General features: G+C 50.7%; 1 protein-coding gene across 1 annotated transcript in view; it reads left to right on the plus strand.

Moving 5' to 3' along the window:
* The window catches only part of RBM20 (RNA binding motif protein 20), a 59,059-nt gene extending 52,608 nt beyond the window's left edge, over positions 1-6,451 (plus strand). The window contains exons 13-14 of the mRNA XM_042907803.1: positions 847-968; positions 5,661-6,451. Of these exons, the coding sequence (XP_042763737.1) occupies positions 847-968; positions 5,661-5,771 (233 nt within the window). The 3' untranslated portion in view covers positions 5,772-6,451. The remainder of the gene's footprint in view (positions 1-846; positions 969-5,660) is intronic.
* The last annotated feature ends 5,860 nt before the right edge of the window (positions 6,452-12,311 follow it).

Raw genomic sequence — 12,311 nt, forward strand, 5'->3', positions numbered from 1 at the left:
TGGTGAAGGCTGGAGCTTCTGCCCTCTCTTTCAGGTGAATCCTCTGGGCTGGGACACTGCCACTTAACTTCCCTGGCTATTGGGCCACTCTTTTCTTTCCTTTAAATCAAAAGGCCTCCCAGAATCCTGTGACCTCTGTTTAGCAAATCCCAAATAAAATGCTGTTGGTTAATGGCTCAGATGTAAAGACTGGAGAAGGGTGGGAAAATGTTTATGATTTTACATAACTGTTACGTGGAAAAGGGAGGAGACAGAATTGCATTTAGGGCACGGTCAAAACGGCCCCCCCCCACCCCCCTCCCCCACCAAAAGATAGTATGCAAGAAAATATTTTGATTGAAGGACTGAGTGATTTTTCCTCACTTCTGTGTGTTTTTACAATTTTCTTTAATGAATATAATTCTAAAACAAACAAAAATGAGAGCATTCTTTCAGAGTCCTGGCCACAGCAGCTACAGAGAGGGGTACAGCATGGAGAAATGACAGCCAACCAGTGAAATGCGAGAAACCTCCTTCCTCCTCCTCTCCCTGCAAGCAGGCTGGTGGTCGGAGGGCTTGGGTCTGCAGAGGCAGCCGCAGAGCGTAGAGTTGCTGAGCGTTCCAGCACGCTTGAGGGAGTTCATCCCTTCCTTCAACCACCTGTGAACGGAGTCGACACTGTTTTCCTCATGCCTGCTCGGCAGATGGGGAAACTGGGCTTGGAGAAGCTGGCCAGCCAGCCAGAGTCCACGGCAAGCGAGGGACGGAGCTTACTGCTTCCGTTTCCACTGATGGCTGGCAAGGCCACAGGGGTCTCACGTCGCCTTCCTAACCCCTGCCTGTCCATCATCCCCTGTCCTTCTGCAGGGGTGGAGTTCGTGGTGCCCAGGACTGGGTTTTACTGCAAGCTGTGTGGGCTGTTCTACACCAGCGAGGAGATGGCGAAGATAAGCCACTGTCGCAGTGCTGTTCACTACAGGAACTTACAGGTAACCAGCGCCTTCCTTGCCGAGCAACCGGGGACTCCCTGGTCTCTGTGTCTGGGAGTTTCCATTTCCTTCCACCACATGGAGAACTGCTCTTTCCTCAGGCTTGACTCCGCCAGGCTGCTGCACATGGTGGCTGCCTCCCCTGAGCTCTCGGGGCATCTGTCTCTCCTGGAGTACTCACAAGACATTCTGTTCGGGCCTGGATTTGGGGGTATCTGCCTCTCTCTCTCTGGCCTGAGTAATTCAAGCTAGCCATCACCTGGCCCATGGGTGAGGCTGAGTCCTGTTCACAAGACTTGGATGTTCTAGAGGCAGAGATTTCTCTAGGTTTCTGTTCCCCCATGCAGTATCCCTGTTTGCTAGAATAAAAATCACTGTTTTGTCCTATTTAAATCTATCCTGCAGCTCTTAATTGCAGGCATACTAGGTACAGACGCTGCTCTAGGCACTGGAGATAAAACAGCGACGACGACAACAAATCAGACAAAAATCCCTGCCCTCCTGGAGCTTCCATTCTAGTGTAGGAGATAAGCGCTAACTAAAATAAGAGTTAAAGTATAGTAACAGGGGACATATTAAAAATACTCTACATACCAGATTTCATCCAATGTAAGGTGCTGTCGGTTATAAGACACGCTCCCATTTCTCGGAGACCAACAAGAAAAAAAAAATGTTGCAATGGTGAGACTCCATCAGTTGTAAAATACATCTCAATTTCAGAGATGTGAATGTGTGGGGAAAAAACCCTCATCTTAAAATCAGAGAATTACAGGAATATGTTCTATAAGTAATACCCCTAACATGTAGCGTGTTGGAACAGCTGGGGTTTAGTAACTTAATAGAAAGCATGGTATATCAGATGCCCGGGAGAAATAGTTCATGGCACCTCATGTTTTTACTACAAGGAGTCAGACTGGTGTTTTGACACAGGAGGCCTCAACTAGGACAGACCCTCATGGTGGCAGCATGCCCTAATTCCTGAGCAGGCATTACTGTCACAATTAAATCGTTGGAGGAGCTGATCTAGCATTTCTTAGCCAGAGGTATGAAATAGAATCACCTGGACAGTGTTTTGAAAGTATGTATATACTAGGTTAGATACTTCGTAGAATTTGGGGGCAGGGGTCCAGGAATACATAATTTCAGAAAGTTCTCCGTATGAGTCTAATGTGCATTCCTAGTTAAGAAATGCAGATACAGGCCAACTCTTGTTTTATGGCTAAGGGAAACTGAGACCCGGAGAAGCTATGTGATTTATCCAAAGCCATGCAGATGGTGAGTTACTAGGCTTGGGAACAGATTGCCTGATTCTTTTTTTTTTTTTTTTTTTTTTTTAATTTTTTTTAACGTTTATTCATTTTTGGGAGACAGAGACAGAGCATGAGTGGGGAAGGAGCAGAGAGAGGAAGACACAGAATCTGAAGCAGGCTCCAGGCTCCGAGCTGTCAGCATAGAACCCGATGCGGGGCTCAAACTCACGAACTGTGAGATCGTGACCTGAGCCGAAGTCGGACTCTCAACCGACTGAGCCACCCAGGCGCCCCCTTTTTTTTCTTTTTTAAGTTTATTTATTTATATTGAGAGAGAGCAGGTGAGAGGCAGAGAGAGAGGGAGGGAGAGAATCCCAAGCAGGCTCCATGTAATCAGCACAGGGCTCAATGTGGGGCTCGAACTCACAAACCTCAAGATCATGACCTGAACCCAAGTCAAACATTTAACCGGCTGAGCCACCGAGGTGCCCCCAGGTTGCCTGATTGTTAATCACTTTCCTTTTTTTTACTCTATTAAGCTGATCTTGCAAACCGAGGCCCATAATAGCATAGCCTGTGTCACCATCTGTCATTGGCCGTGCCCAAACTCATGTCATTTAAACCTCTTGATTTCCCTCTGGGGAGCAGCTGCTCTGTGGACAAGGAAGCTATGGAGCCTGGGGCCCAAATCCTGCCCTCTCCTGGGGGAGCTCGGTGAAGGCCTGACCTGGCCAGACCAAGGATTCAGACTGGGCTCCACAGGGCCAGTTGAGGGCAGCCATCTACTCTGAAGACATCCTCCTCTTCCACTCCAACAAGATAAAATCTATAGAATGGCAGGGCTGATTGGGGTCTTGGAAATCATCTGGTCCTGATTTTCCCAAACTATGGTCCCCATACCAGCTAGCATCTTTTAAAAATGCAGCTTCCTGGACCCACCCTACTCCTGCTTATTCATTCTTTCCAGGGCTGGCCCTGAGAATACTCATTTAAAAAATCTTTCCAGCAAGTTCTGATACCTCGACTTGAGAACTTTTGATCTCATGTGGCATTCTCAGCTGGCTTATGTAGCTCTCAAGGAGGCCACACAGCTCAAGGTCATTCAGGAAATTAGGATAAGTATAGGCTTGCCAGGGCCTCTGATTCTAAATCCTGTATTCTTTTCCAGGGCAGTGGACTATACTATGTTCCAACCCCCCAGGCCACCTTACCTCCCCATAGCAGGCCAGAGCCATTCCTGCGGTCCCCAGGCACGTCAGGACCAGACATGGGCTAATAAGCCTTTTAGGCCTGCCAACTGCGGATCAGGTTTCCCTGGTACACCTGTTGGGGAGCTGGGAGCCTCCACCGCGGGCTTCCCAGATAAAGTTTCTGTCAATGGCCTTGACAGAATGTCTCTTGTCCACACAGCCTTGCCCACCCCACACTACCCCGAGTTACACGTGGGAAAAGTGAAGAATTGAGACCCGAGCAGCAGGTGCTGCTCACACCTGAGTCAGGCAACTTGTAAACTTAGCAGCACCAGGAGGCCTTGAGGTGGGGGTGAAGGATTACTCTTTGAGGTAGGAGGCAGCCTCCATTCTCTCTGTGCATTCTCTCACAGCTACTGCTGTGCCCCCACTGCTGGTCACAGCCCTGAGATAACCCACCCCGAGTGGCCTGGAACAACAGGTGGGGTCAAATGCTTGAGAGGAAAACTAGGGGCGCCTAGGTGGCTCAGTCGGTTGAGCATCCAAGTCTTGATTTTGGCTTGGGTCATGATCCCAGGGTCATGGGATTGAGCCCCAAGTAGGACTCCGTGCCGAATGTGGAGCCTACTTGGGATTCTCTCTCTCTCTCCCCCCCCCCCAAAAAAAAAAGAGAGAGAGAGAGAGAGATAAGCTAGGTGCCTGCCTGGTTGCAGGTCCAGAGCTCACAAACAGTGCATCACCCACTTGCCTTCCTGAGATGAGGTGGAGGGCAAACCAGGCCTCCATCAGCAGCCTGGCCCACAGGGACCCTTGGTCTGTCTGCCGCCCTCGCCATCGGGCTCACCCACCTCTCAGAGCCGACCAGTCTGTTCTAGAGAGAGCAGGTGGTCTTACGCACATCCCCTCATCTGACCCTCAGAATCACCCTGAGAGGAGGGAAGGCACTGTTTCTCCCACTGACCAGGTTAGCAGAGCCGAGAGCAGATGAGGGACTTACCCGGAATCAGATGCCTGATGCAACTCATGATAAAGGGCAACATTACAGAGCGTTTATTCTGTGCCAGGCACTATGCTAAGTGCTTTACGGTACTTTCCCTGGACCTCGTAGCAACCTTACGTGGTAGATACTGTTACTACCCACACTTTACAGATGTCAGAGACCTTGGGTCACTTGCCTGCTGAGAGCTAGGATTTGAACCCAGGTCATCTGATGGCAGAGCCCACACACTTGACCACTGCGCTGGACCAAACCCTGCTGACTCCTCACCCAGTGCTCTTTGCACTGCCCCCTGCTGCCCTGGCAGTCAGAGGACCCAGCTGGGGCCCTAGGCCTTTCTACTTGTGTCTCCCTGCATGGAATCTAGAATCCCAAGCGTGGCCTGACGTTTGGCTGGGGGCCAGTGATAGTGGCGAGTGTTTGGGGGGCCGTGTGAGTGTTTGGGGGGCCGTGTGAGCAGCAGAACAGGAATCCAGCAAAGGACCTCCAGGGCACTCAGCCTGCCCACCCACCCACCAGGAGACAGGTTGTTAGGAGAGGCTGCAGGGTGTCCTTCACAATCCTTGGACAATCCAAGGACATTGCTTCTCTCCTCCCGGAGGCCCATTGGTCTAGCGGGCTTCTTCTCCCTCCACCTGTCATACACACAGCCCCTGGGTGCTGAAGCTCTCCTGGAAAACAAGTAGTCTTTGTAATTCAATGAGGTGTGGGTTCTTTTATGTTTATTTATTTATTTTGAGAGAGAGAGAGAGCAAGTGAGTGTGAGCAGGGGTGACACAGAGAGCAAGAGAGAGAAAGAAAAAAATCTCAAGCAGGCCCCATGCTGTCAGTGCAGAGCCTGACATGGAGCTCAATCTCACGAACCGTGAGATCATGACCTGAGCTGAAATCAAGAGTCGGACGCTTAACCGACGGAGAGACCCAGGTGCCCCTAAATGAGTTTCTATAAGAAAAACAGAGCAGTGCTTGCACTGGATAAGGGCTTTGGAATTGTTTGTTGTTGTTAGGATCTGTGTTTGAGATGTCTTCTGCAAGAATCATGCATTACTTGTAAACTAACGCAAAGAGTTGGGGTGGGGGAGCTTAGCATGGGTCCGGTAGCCTCAGAAGGATCTGGGGAGGGTAGGGAGGGGGGTCCCACCCACTGGGAGACAAGACAGGAGAAGAGGCTAAGATACCTCCCTTTTCTCTCATTTCCTTTCTGGCCAGGTCACCGCTAACCCTCTCCCTTCCCTTCCCTGTCTTCCCGCTGCAGAAGTACTTGTCCCAGCTGGCCGAGGAGGGCCTCAAGGAGACCGAGGGGGCAGGCAGCCCAAGGCCCGAGGACAGCGGCATCGTGCCACACTTTGAGAGGAAGAAGCTCTAGGCCCCTGCAGCGACTTCAGTCGGGAGAGGACGGCCTTCTGAGACGGGGTCTTCCTGACATCCTGGATAGGAGCTAAAGCCTGGGAGGAAGGCAAACCAGGCCGCCTGAGCTTTTTCTCGGAGACTCATGAAATCGCCCCTCAAGTGTCTCCCTGGTGAGAGCTGTCACCTTGTGTGTCCAGTGGCCGAGCGCTACCCTCTCTCTCCCCGTTGATTCTTGTTTCCTTCAATTTGCTTCTCTTCTTTCCCCTCCTCCTCTCACCTTCTGTGCCAAGGGTCATTTATTTTTCATGAAACCCAACTTCTCAGGGATTTTCACAGTGTCCAAATTCTTGGTGGCCAGCCGGATCAACCAAGGAAGAGATCTCACAGAAACCCCTGGGTCAAGAACCACTTCAGGGAGCCTGGAGCATTTTCCCTGCCTGGCGTTCTGAGCAGGGGAGCCGAGTCGGGCCCTGCAGTCCCGGAGAGGGGGGCACCCTAGACCATCCGTTGGCAGAAGCTGGGAGTTTCTCCAGCGGGACCACTTTTGCGAAAAGCCCCCATTTTTAATAACTCTTTCATCCTCTCAACTATTCTAGAAGCCCATCAGATTCATGCCTTAAAATAAAGTTAATGAATTCCACAGAGGAGGAAAACCACTCTTCATTTTGGAACCTGTTAAGTTCCCCCCCCCCCCCCGCCCACCGCCCCACAAAGTTAGTTCCGTCCTCAGGATTTCAGGAGGTACCAGGGTTGGTTCTGTTCCAGACAATGAATTTGGTGTAGATTCACTTCAATAAAAAATTAAAACAGTAGTGTCTTTTCCCTTCAGCTGAGACCGTAGTTGGTGTGGGCTTGGGTCAGATGCTGGCCTCCCAGCCATGGGTCACATTGCTTGAGAGACACGTAATAAGGAAATGGTATCTGTCTTTGACTCGCTCTTGGTGCCTGCACTCTGGGCCCCAGCAGCCTCTCAGTGGGATGGTTTCTAAAATGGTCTTTGCGGGTGGGGGGCGGTGGAGAAGCTAAGGAAAGAGCAAGGCTGCAGGACTGAAGACCAGCATTTCGGGATTGCCAAGTATTTATAGGGGGGCAGGACGTCAGGGGCATTTCAGAGGACCCCATGTGCAGACTTTGATGTGGAGTGTTATGAAGAACAGAACTTTTCTTCCTGCATGGTTTTCTGATTCTAGAGGTCAGTGCCTTCAGGCCCGAGACTAGAGGGTCTGATATTCCATCGGGAGCCTTTGGGACAGAGGTGTTAGGCTTGGCCACAGCTGTAGGGAAGACCTCAAGAAGGTAAGAGGGGAGCCTTGTGCTGTTTCCACAAGCTAATAAGCTACTTCCCTGGCTCAGCCCCTAGAAGATGGTTCCTATGTTTCTATTCCTGACCACAGAGAGAGAGAGACCAGGAAGGGATTGTTTGTTTTCTATTATTTTTTGCAATTGTTATAGTAGGTGAGATTTTTTTATGGTAGATACCTATACTGCACATTCTGTCCTCTGCACTAATGGTGAAAGAATAGAAAAATCATCTGAGTTTGACACTGACATTTTATCAGTAAGTCTGAGGCACGGAGAAGAAAGAAATATAGAACATACAATGTATAAAATGATCCTGCGTAAACCTTGGGGCACATGGTCACTGGTGAGAAGAGTTGCGGGGAACCTGTCAAAGAGAACAGTGAAGGCAAGTACCCGAGGCAGACCAGCCAGCCCCTGGGCATGAGCAGTGAGAGGCTGGAGGAAGCAGGAAGCCTGACCTTGGCATTAGGCCATCTGGGGGCCTCGGAAAGGTTGGTGTCTCCAAGAGAGTGGGCTTTGAAAATGGTGGCTCAGCTCTAGCTGCCTCCACAGGTTTTTACCTGGTGTTCTGGAGACCAGCCTCCTCCATTTCTGGGAAAATCTCTGGCCCTATTTGTCTTTCCTCCCACCTGGGGGATGTCTAGGGTCAGCTCCCCGGCCTCCTCGGGAACCTTGCTGGGAAAAGCCTACCACCTCCGTCAGAGGCTGGAACTGAGCGTTTTCAGAGAAGCTGGCAGTCTTTTCTCCCAGCAAAGTGGAAGCTGACCCCACGGGCTCATCCCCGCAGCACTGTTTCCATGGAAACCAGGATAGCTGTTCAAACAGCCTCATTCCCAAGTAGCGCAATGGCTCCCTTGCTGATAGACTGACCTTCTCCATATTGCAAATCTGGCAAGAGCCCCTGGGAGGGAGAGAGGAGAGGCTCTCTGCGTTCAATCAGAACCTTCAGTTTAAAAATCATCTAAGATTCTGTATTGGTGTGTATATATATATATATACATATATATTTATTTCTATTTATTTTTATACAATTCCATTGGCATGGTCCTTTACCCACTCTATAATTTGCACTCCTTGCTCCTACATGTGTCATACACAAGGCAGTATTAAAGAAAACCAGGAAAATACTGATCTATTTTTTAAAGCTTTTCTTCAGTGTTTGTCAAACATTTCAAAGTGTCTCCCCAAAAAGCTTGTTTGAGAGCAGCTGCTACCTTGAGCAACAGATTCATTTGTACCCTGGGTTAAGATAACAAAAGGCCGATGTACTTTTCATTGTAAACACCCAAAATAAAGTATATCCAGATGTTATTCCCAAAGAATTTGGTAGATTTGATGTTGGTGTGAGAACAGCCATTACTATCCGGGTTTCCCTTTCTTGGACAAGTGTGAGGCTGTGATCTGTTAGAATGTACTTGAACTGGACCAGAGTTTGTTTTTTGAGCTTATGAGAAAAAGAAAAAGAAAAACACTAGTTAAGCTTGAACTTGTAAAGTATTGGAATTTGTTGAGTGTCTTATAAATTGTCATCGCTTTTCATGATCTGTATAATTGACCGCCATGTTTGTTTTTACAAAAAGAAAAAAAAAAAGATTTTTAATAAAGAGAATTTGAAAGCTTGTGGGTAGCTGTCGGTCATGCAGGGTTCCTTTGACATGTGGCTGGGGGAAGCTCATTGAGCACAGAGATTGGTATCTGGTCCCTCTCCGAATCCAGAATGTCTCTAAAACGTTGAGCAGAAAAGATACAACAGCTTCTACTTGGAGCTCGGAAATCAGAGATTCTTACGGGTAGACCTCCAGAAGAGTTAAGCCTGGGAGAGTGGGGAGCTGCTGTCCCTTTTGAAGTATCAGGTAGAAAAATCTCCTGGCCTCTCATAAGCCCCTCATTCCTACTGCCTAGTGCCCCGACTCTTCTAGTGGGCTGAACAACATTGTCCTGCACCAGGACAAGTCGGTTCGTTTCTGGCCATTCCTTCAGCTGATGGTTGATGCCCAGCCCGGGCACCTGTTAGCCCTGTGACTTCCTAAGTCCTGAGTTCTCAGGCATAAAGGGGGATTATAGTATAAATCACCTCTGGGTTGTTTCAGGTTTAAGGTAATTGCTGGTGAAAACACGTGGTTCACTGCGTAGCCCTGAACCTTGTTTCCTTCTGGAATGTTAAGCTCTTCCTCAGCCACGTCTTCTAGCAAAACAAGGCCAGTCTCCCGGGCCCAGTTGGCCAGTTCTTTGAATGGCCTGGAACCTTGTGTCGGGCCCTTCCCTCCTGTTGGCAGTGTTCCCAAGTCAGCGGGGAGGGGCTGGACAGTCTGGCCCTAGAGGGCAAAGTGAGTGGGGCCGCCTGTAATTAGCTAGAGCACATTGTAGATCTGAGGAAAGTTCCTGTCAAGCCTGTTGCTGCTCCCAAGCCCCACCCTCAGCCTATTGTGGCCATCCGGGAGCTGAGCTCAGGCCTCCACTTCCCAACCAGGAGGGGTGGAGAAGCATCCTTCCCTGCCACTGCTGGCTGTGCCCCAGCTGGCCAAAGCAGTGAATGGGCCTGGAGCTTGTCCTCTGCCCCAAGTTCGGGATCCAGGATGTCTGGTTATGTCCCTGGTGCCAGACCCAGCATGTCGCTCCACGAGGCATAGCTCTTGGGGCGGTGGGCGGGGCGGGGGGACTTGCACACTGTATTCTGTAAGATGGCCCTCCCTGGAGCTGTGCAGTGGAGATGTCCTGCCAGGAACTCTGTGAATTGCAGTCTTCCTGCCCTTGCCTGAGTGTTCCCATTTTCTCTCTGATATTCTTAAAGGCCCTAGAACCTGGTTCTGAGCCAGTCTACCAAGCCGGAGCCCTGATATTCAGACGCACTCTCTGTGCTTACTTCTCTTCCAAGGATCAATGCCAGACTGCCCCTGGTTCAACTCTGCCATGGCCTAGACGTTGAGGTTGCTTCTCATAGTCCCTGACTAGGCCAGGCTACTTGGGATACTGATCTTGCCCCCCCCCCCCCCACTTGGAACATCATTAGCAAGCAACTGTTGACTGTCCGCAGAGGCAGTAGGACATCTGGACTCACCCCCAACAGCCCTTCATTCTCCTTTCCCACTACAAAGGAGCCTATCCCAACCGGATTTCCAAGCAGGTCAGAACAGGAGGGACACAGGGACTGTCAAGTCCTGGTCCTTCTTTTCACAGGTAAGAAAACGCAGAGAGGAGAAGTGATTTGCCTAAGGGGACACAGCTTAGATCAAGACGAGCATCCAGATGACCCAGGTGGTCCTGCTGAGGACACCCAGGGATCTAGGTTGTTTCAGTTAGATTCTTCACAAATTTTCCAGGCCCAGCCCTAGCTTGGACTTGGATTCTCAGGGAGAACTCAAGACAAATCACTGTGTTTTATGCTTTGGGTGTATCCAAATCACCTGGGGAACTTGTTAGAAATACAGATTCCTGGCCCATCTATGGAGACTCTGTCTCCTTCGGTCATAGGAGCACGTGGATGCTTGCATTTAAGCAAGGCTGTGGGTGGTTCAATGCAGGCGGAGTCCTCTGCTCACACTTTGAAAACACTTCCCTCGAAGTCAACCAGGGACTTCCCCAGCAGCGCCTGGAATAGAAGGGGCATTTGTTTTGCTGGGGGAAGGGCAGGCAAGATGTGAATGGAGATCATTCAAGGTAGAAGAGACACCAGCGCGAAAGAGGCTTGAAGGAGGATTCTCATGGCCACGGCAGACGGAGATGGTGGCAGCTGGTGGTGGAAGGGGTGGTCACCAGACTGGGTTTGGGGCACGTGTCAGGATTTTTTCAGTTGGATTTATACCGCCTGTGCTCAGGCAAAAGTCCATTTTCCAATGGTCTCTTTGTCCTTATTAATGGCTGAGGATACTGGTTAGTAAGAAGACTCCCTGAGGGGCGCCTGGGTGGCTCAGTCGGGTGAGCGTCCGACTTCGGCCCAGGTCATGATCTCGCCGCTTGTGAGTTCAAGCCCCGCGTTGGGCTCCGTGCTGACAGCTGGGAGCCCGGAGCCTGCTTCGGATTCCGTGTCTCCCTCTCTCTCTCTGCCCCTCCCCTGCTCACACTCTGTCTCTCTCTGTCTCAAAAGTACATAAATATTGAAAAAAAAATTAGAAAAAAAGAAGAAGACCCCCTGAGATCTGCTGATAGCTCTGCCCCTCTGGACAGAGAGCTGTGCACAGTCAGCAGGCCTTTTGGGGGACTGGAGTCCCACAGGACAGGGGCATTCCCCCAGGGCCATGTCACTACCAGCGAGGTACCGTGAGGCTCGCACACTCTTTCTCCCACCATGAGAGCCACCACTAACACCAACATTAGCCCCGGAGACTAGCGAGCAGGTCTACGTGCCACACTCAGTTGTGCTCTCTTGGCCCGGTCATTGTCGTTCTCCCGTTTCACGGATGGGGCAAATGAAGCTCAGGGACCCAAAGTGGTTTGTCCTGGGGGTCAGAGAGCCAGTAAACGACGAGTTGGGGCTCAAACCCAGGTCCGTGTGACTCTCAAACCATGCTTTTAATGACTCTTCTCCACTGGCTGTCTCAGGGCTGGAGTCTTCTGTTCCCACATCTCCCTAGAGCCTCTAGAGCAGGCCCACCAGGAACAGCGGGCACGGGATGATGGGAGAGCCCGATTTAGCTGTCCTCAGGTCTTATGACTGACACCTGGGTTGCTAAATGCCTGAAACTGATCTCAACACCTGCCCTCCTTAGAAAGTAACTAAAGGCAGGCCCCACTGGCCCCCCTGCAGAAAAACAGACCAGAAGGCCCCACGCGCCGAAGGAGCAGTTTCTTCCTGTCCCCAGGCAGCGGAGCTTGCCAGGGGAGCTGGATCTAGGGGTGAGAGGGGAGCAGGGCCCAGGGGGTGGGGGGCTGCTCCAGTTCCTCCTGCTTCAGGGAGGGGAGGAGAGCACCGTGGTCTCTGTTTTCGGGTAATTTGGGGGTACAAGGGTGTGATCAAAAGGGGATTTCCCGTGGCCCCAGCATGCCGGCCTGCCTTTGCCCTTTCAACCTCTCTTTCCTGAGTGAAACTTCATTGTTTATTTACCCACCACCTCTTGCCAACAAGGAGCTGAGATGATATACAACCCAGGCCACGTGTGACCGTTTTGAACCAACAGAAAAAAACATTTTTTTTTAATATTTGTTTTTGAGAGAGAGACAGAGACAGAGCATGAGCAGGGGAGGGGCAGAGAGAGGGAGACACAGAACCTGAAGCGGGCTCCAAGCTCCGCGCTGTCCGCACAAAATCCGATGCGGG

Source organism: Panthera leo, chromosome D2, assembly GCF_018350215.1.
Source record: "Panthera leo isolate Ple1 chromosome D2, P.leo_Ple1_pat1.1, whole genome shotgun sequence".
NCBI classification, from domain to species: Eukaryota; Metazoa; Chordata; class Mammalia; order Carnivora; family Felidae; genus Panthera; species Panthera leo.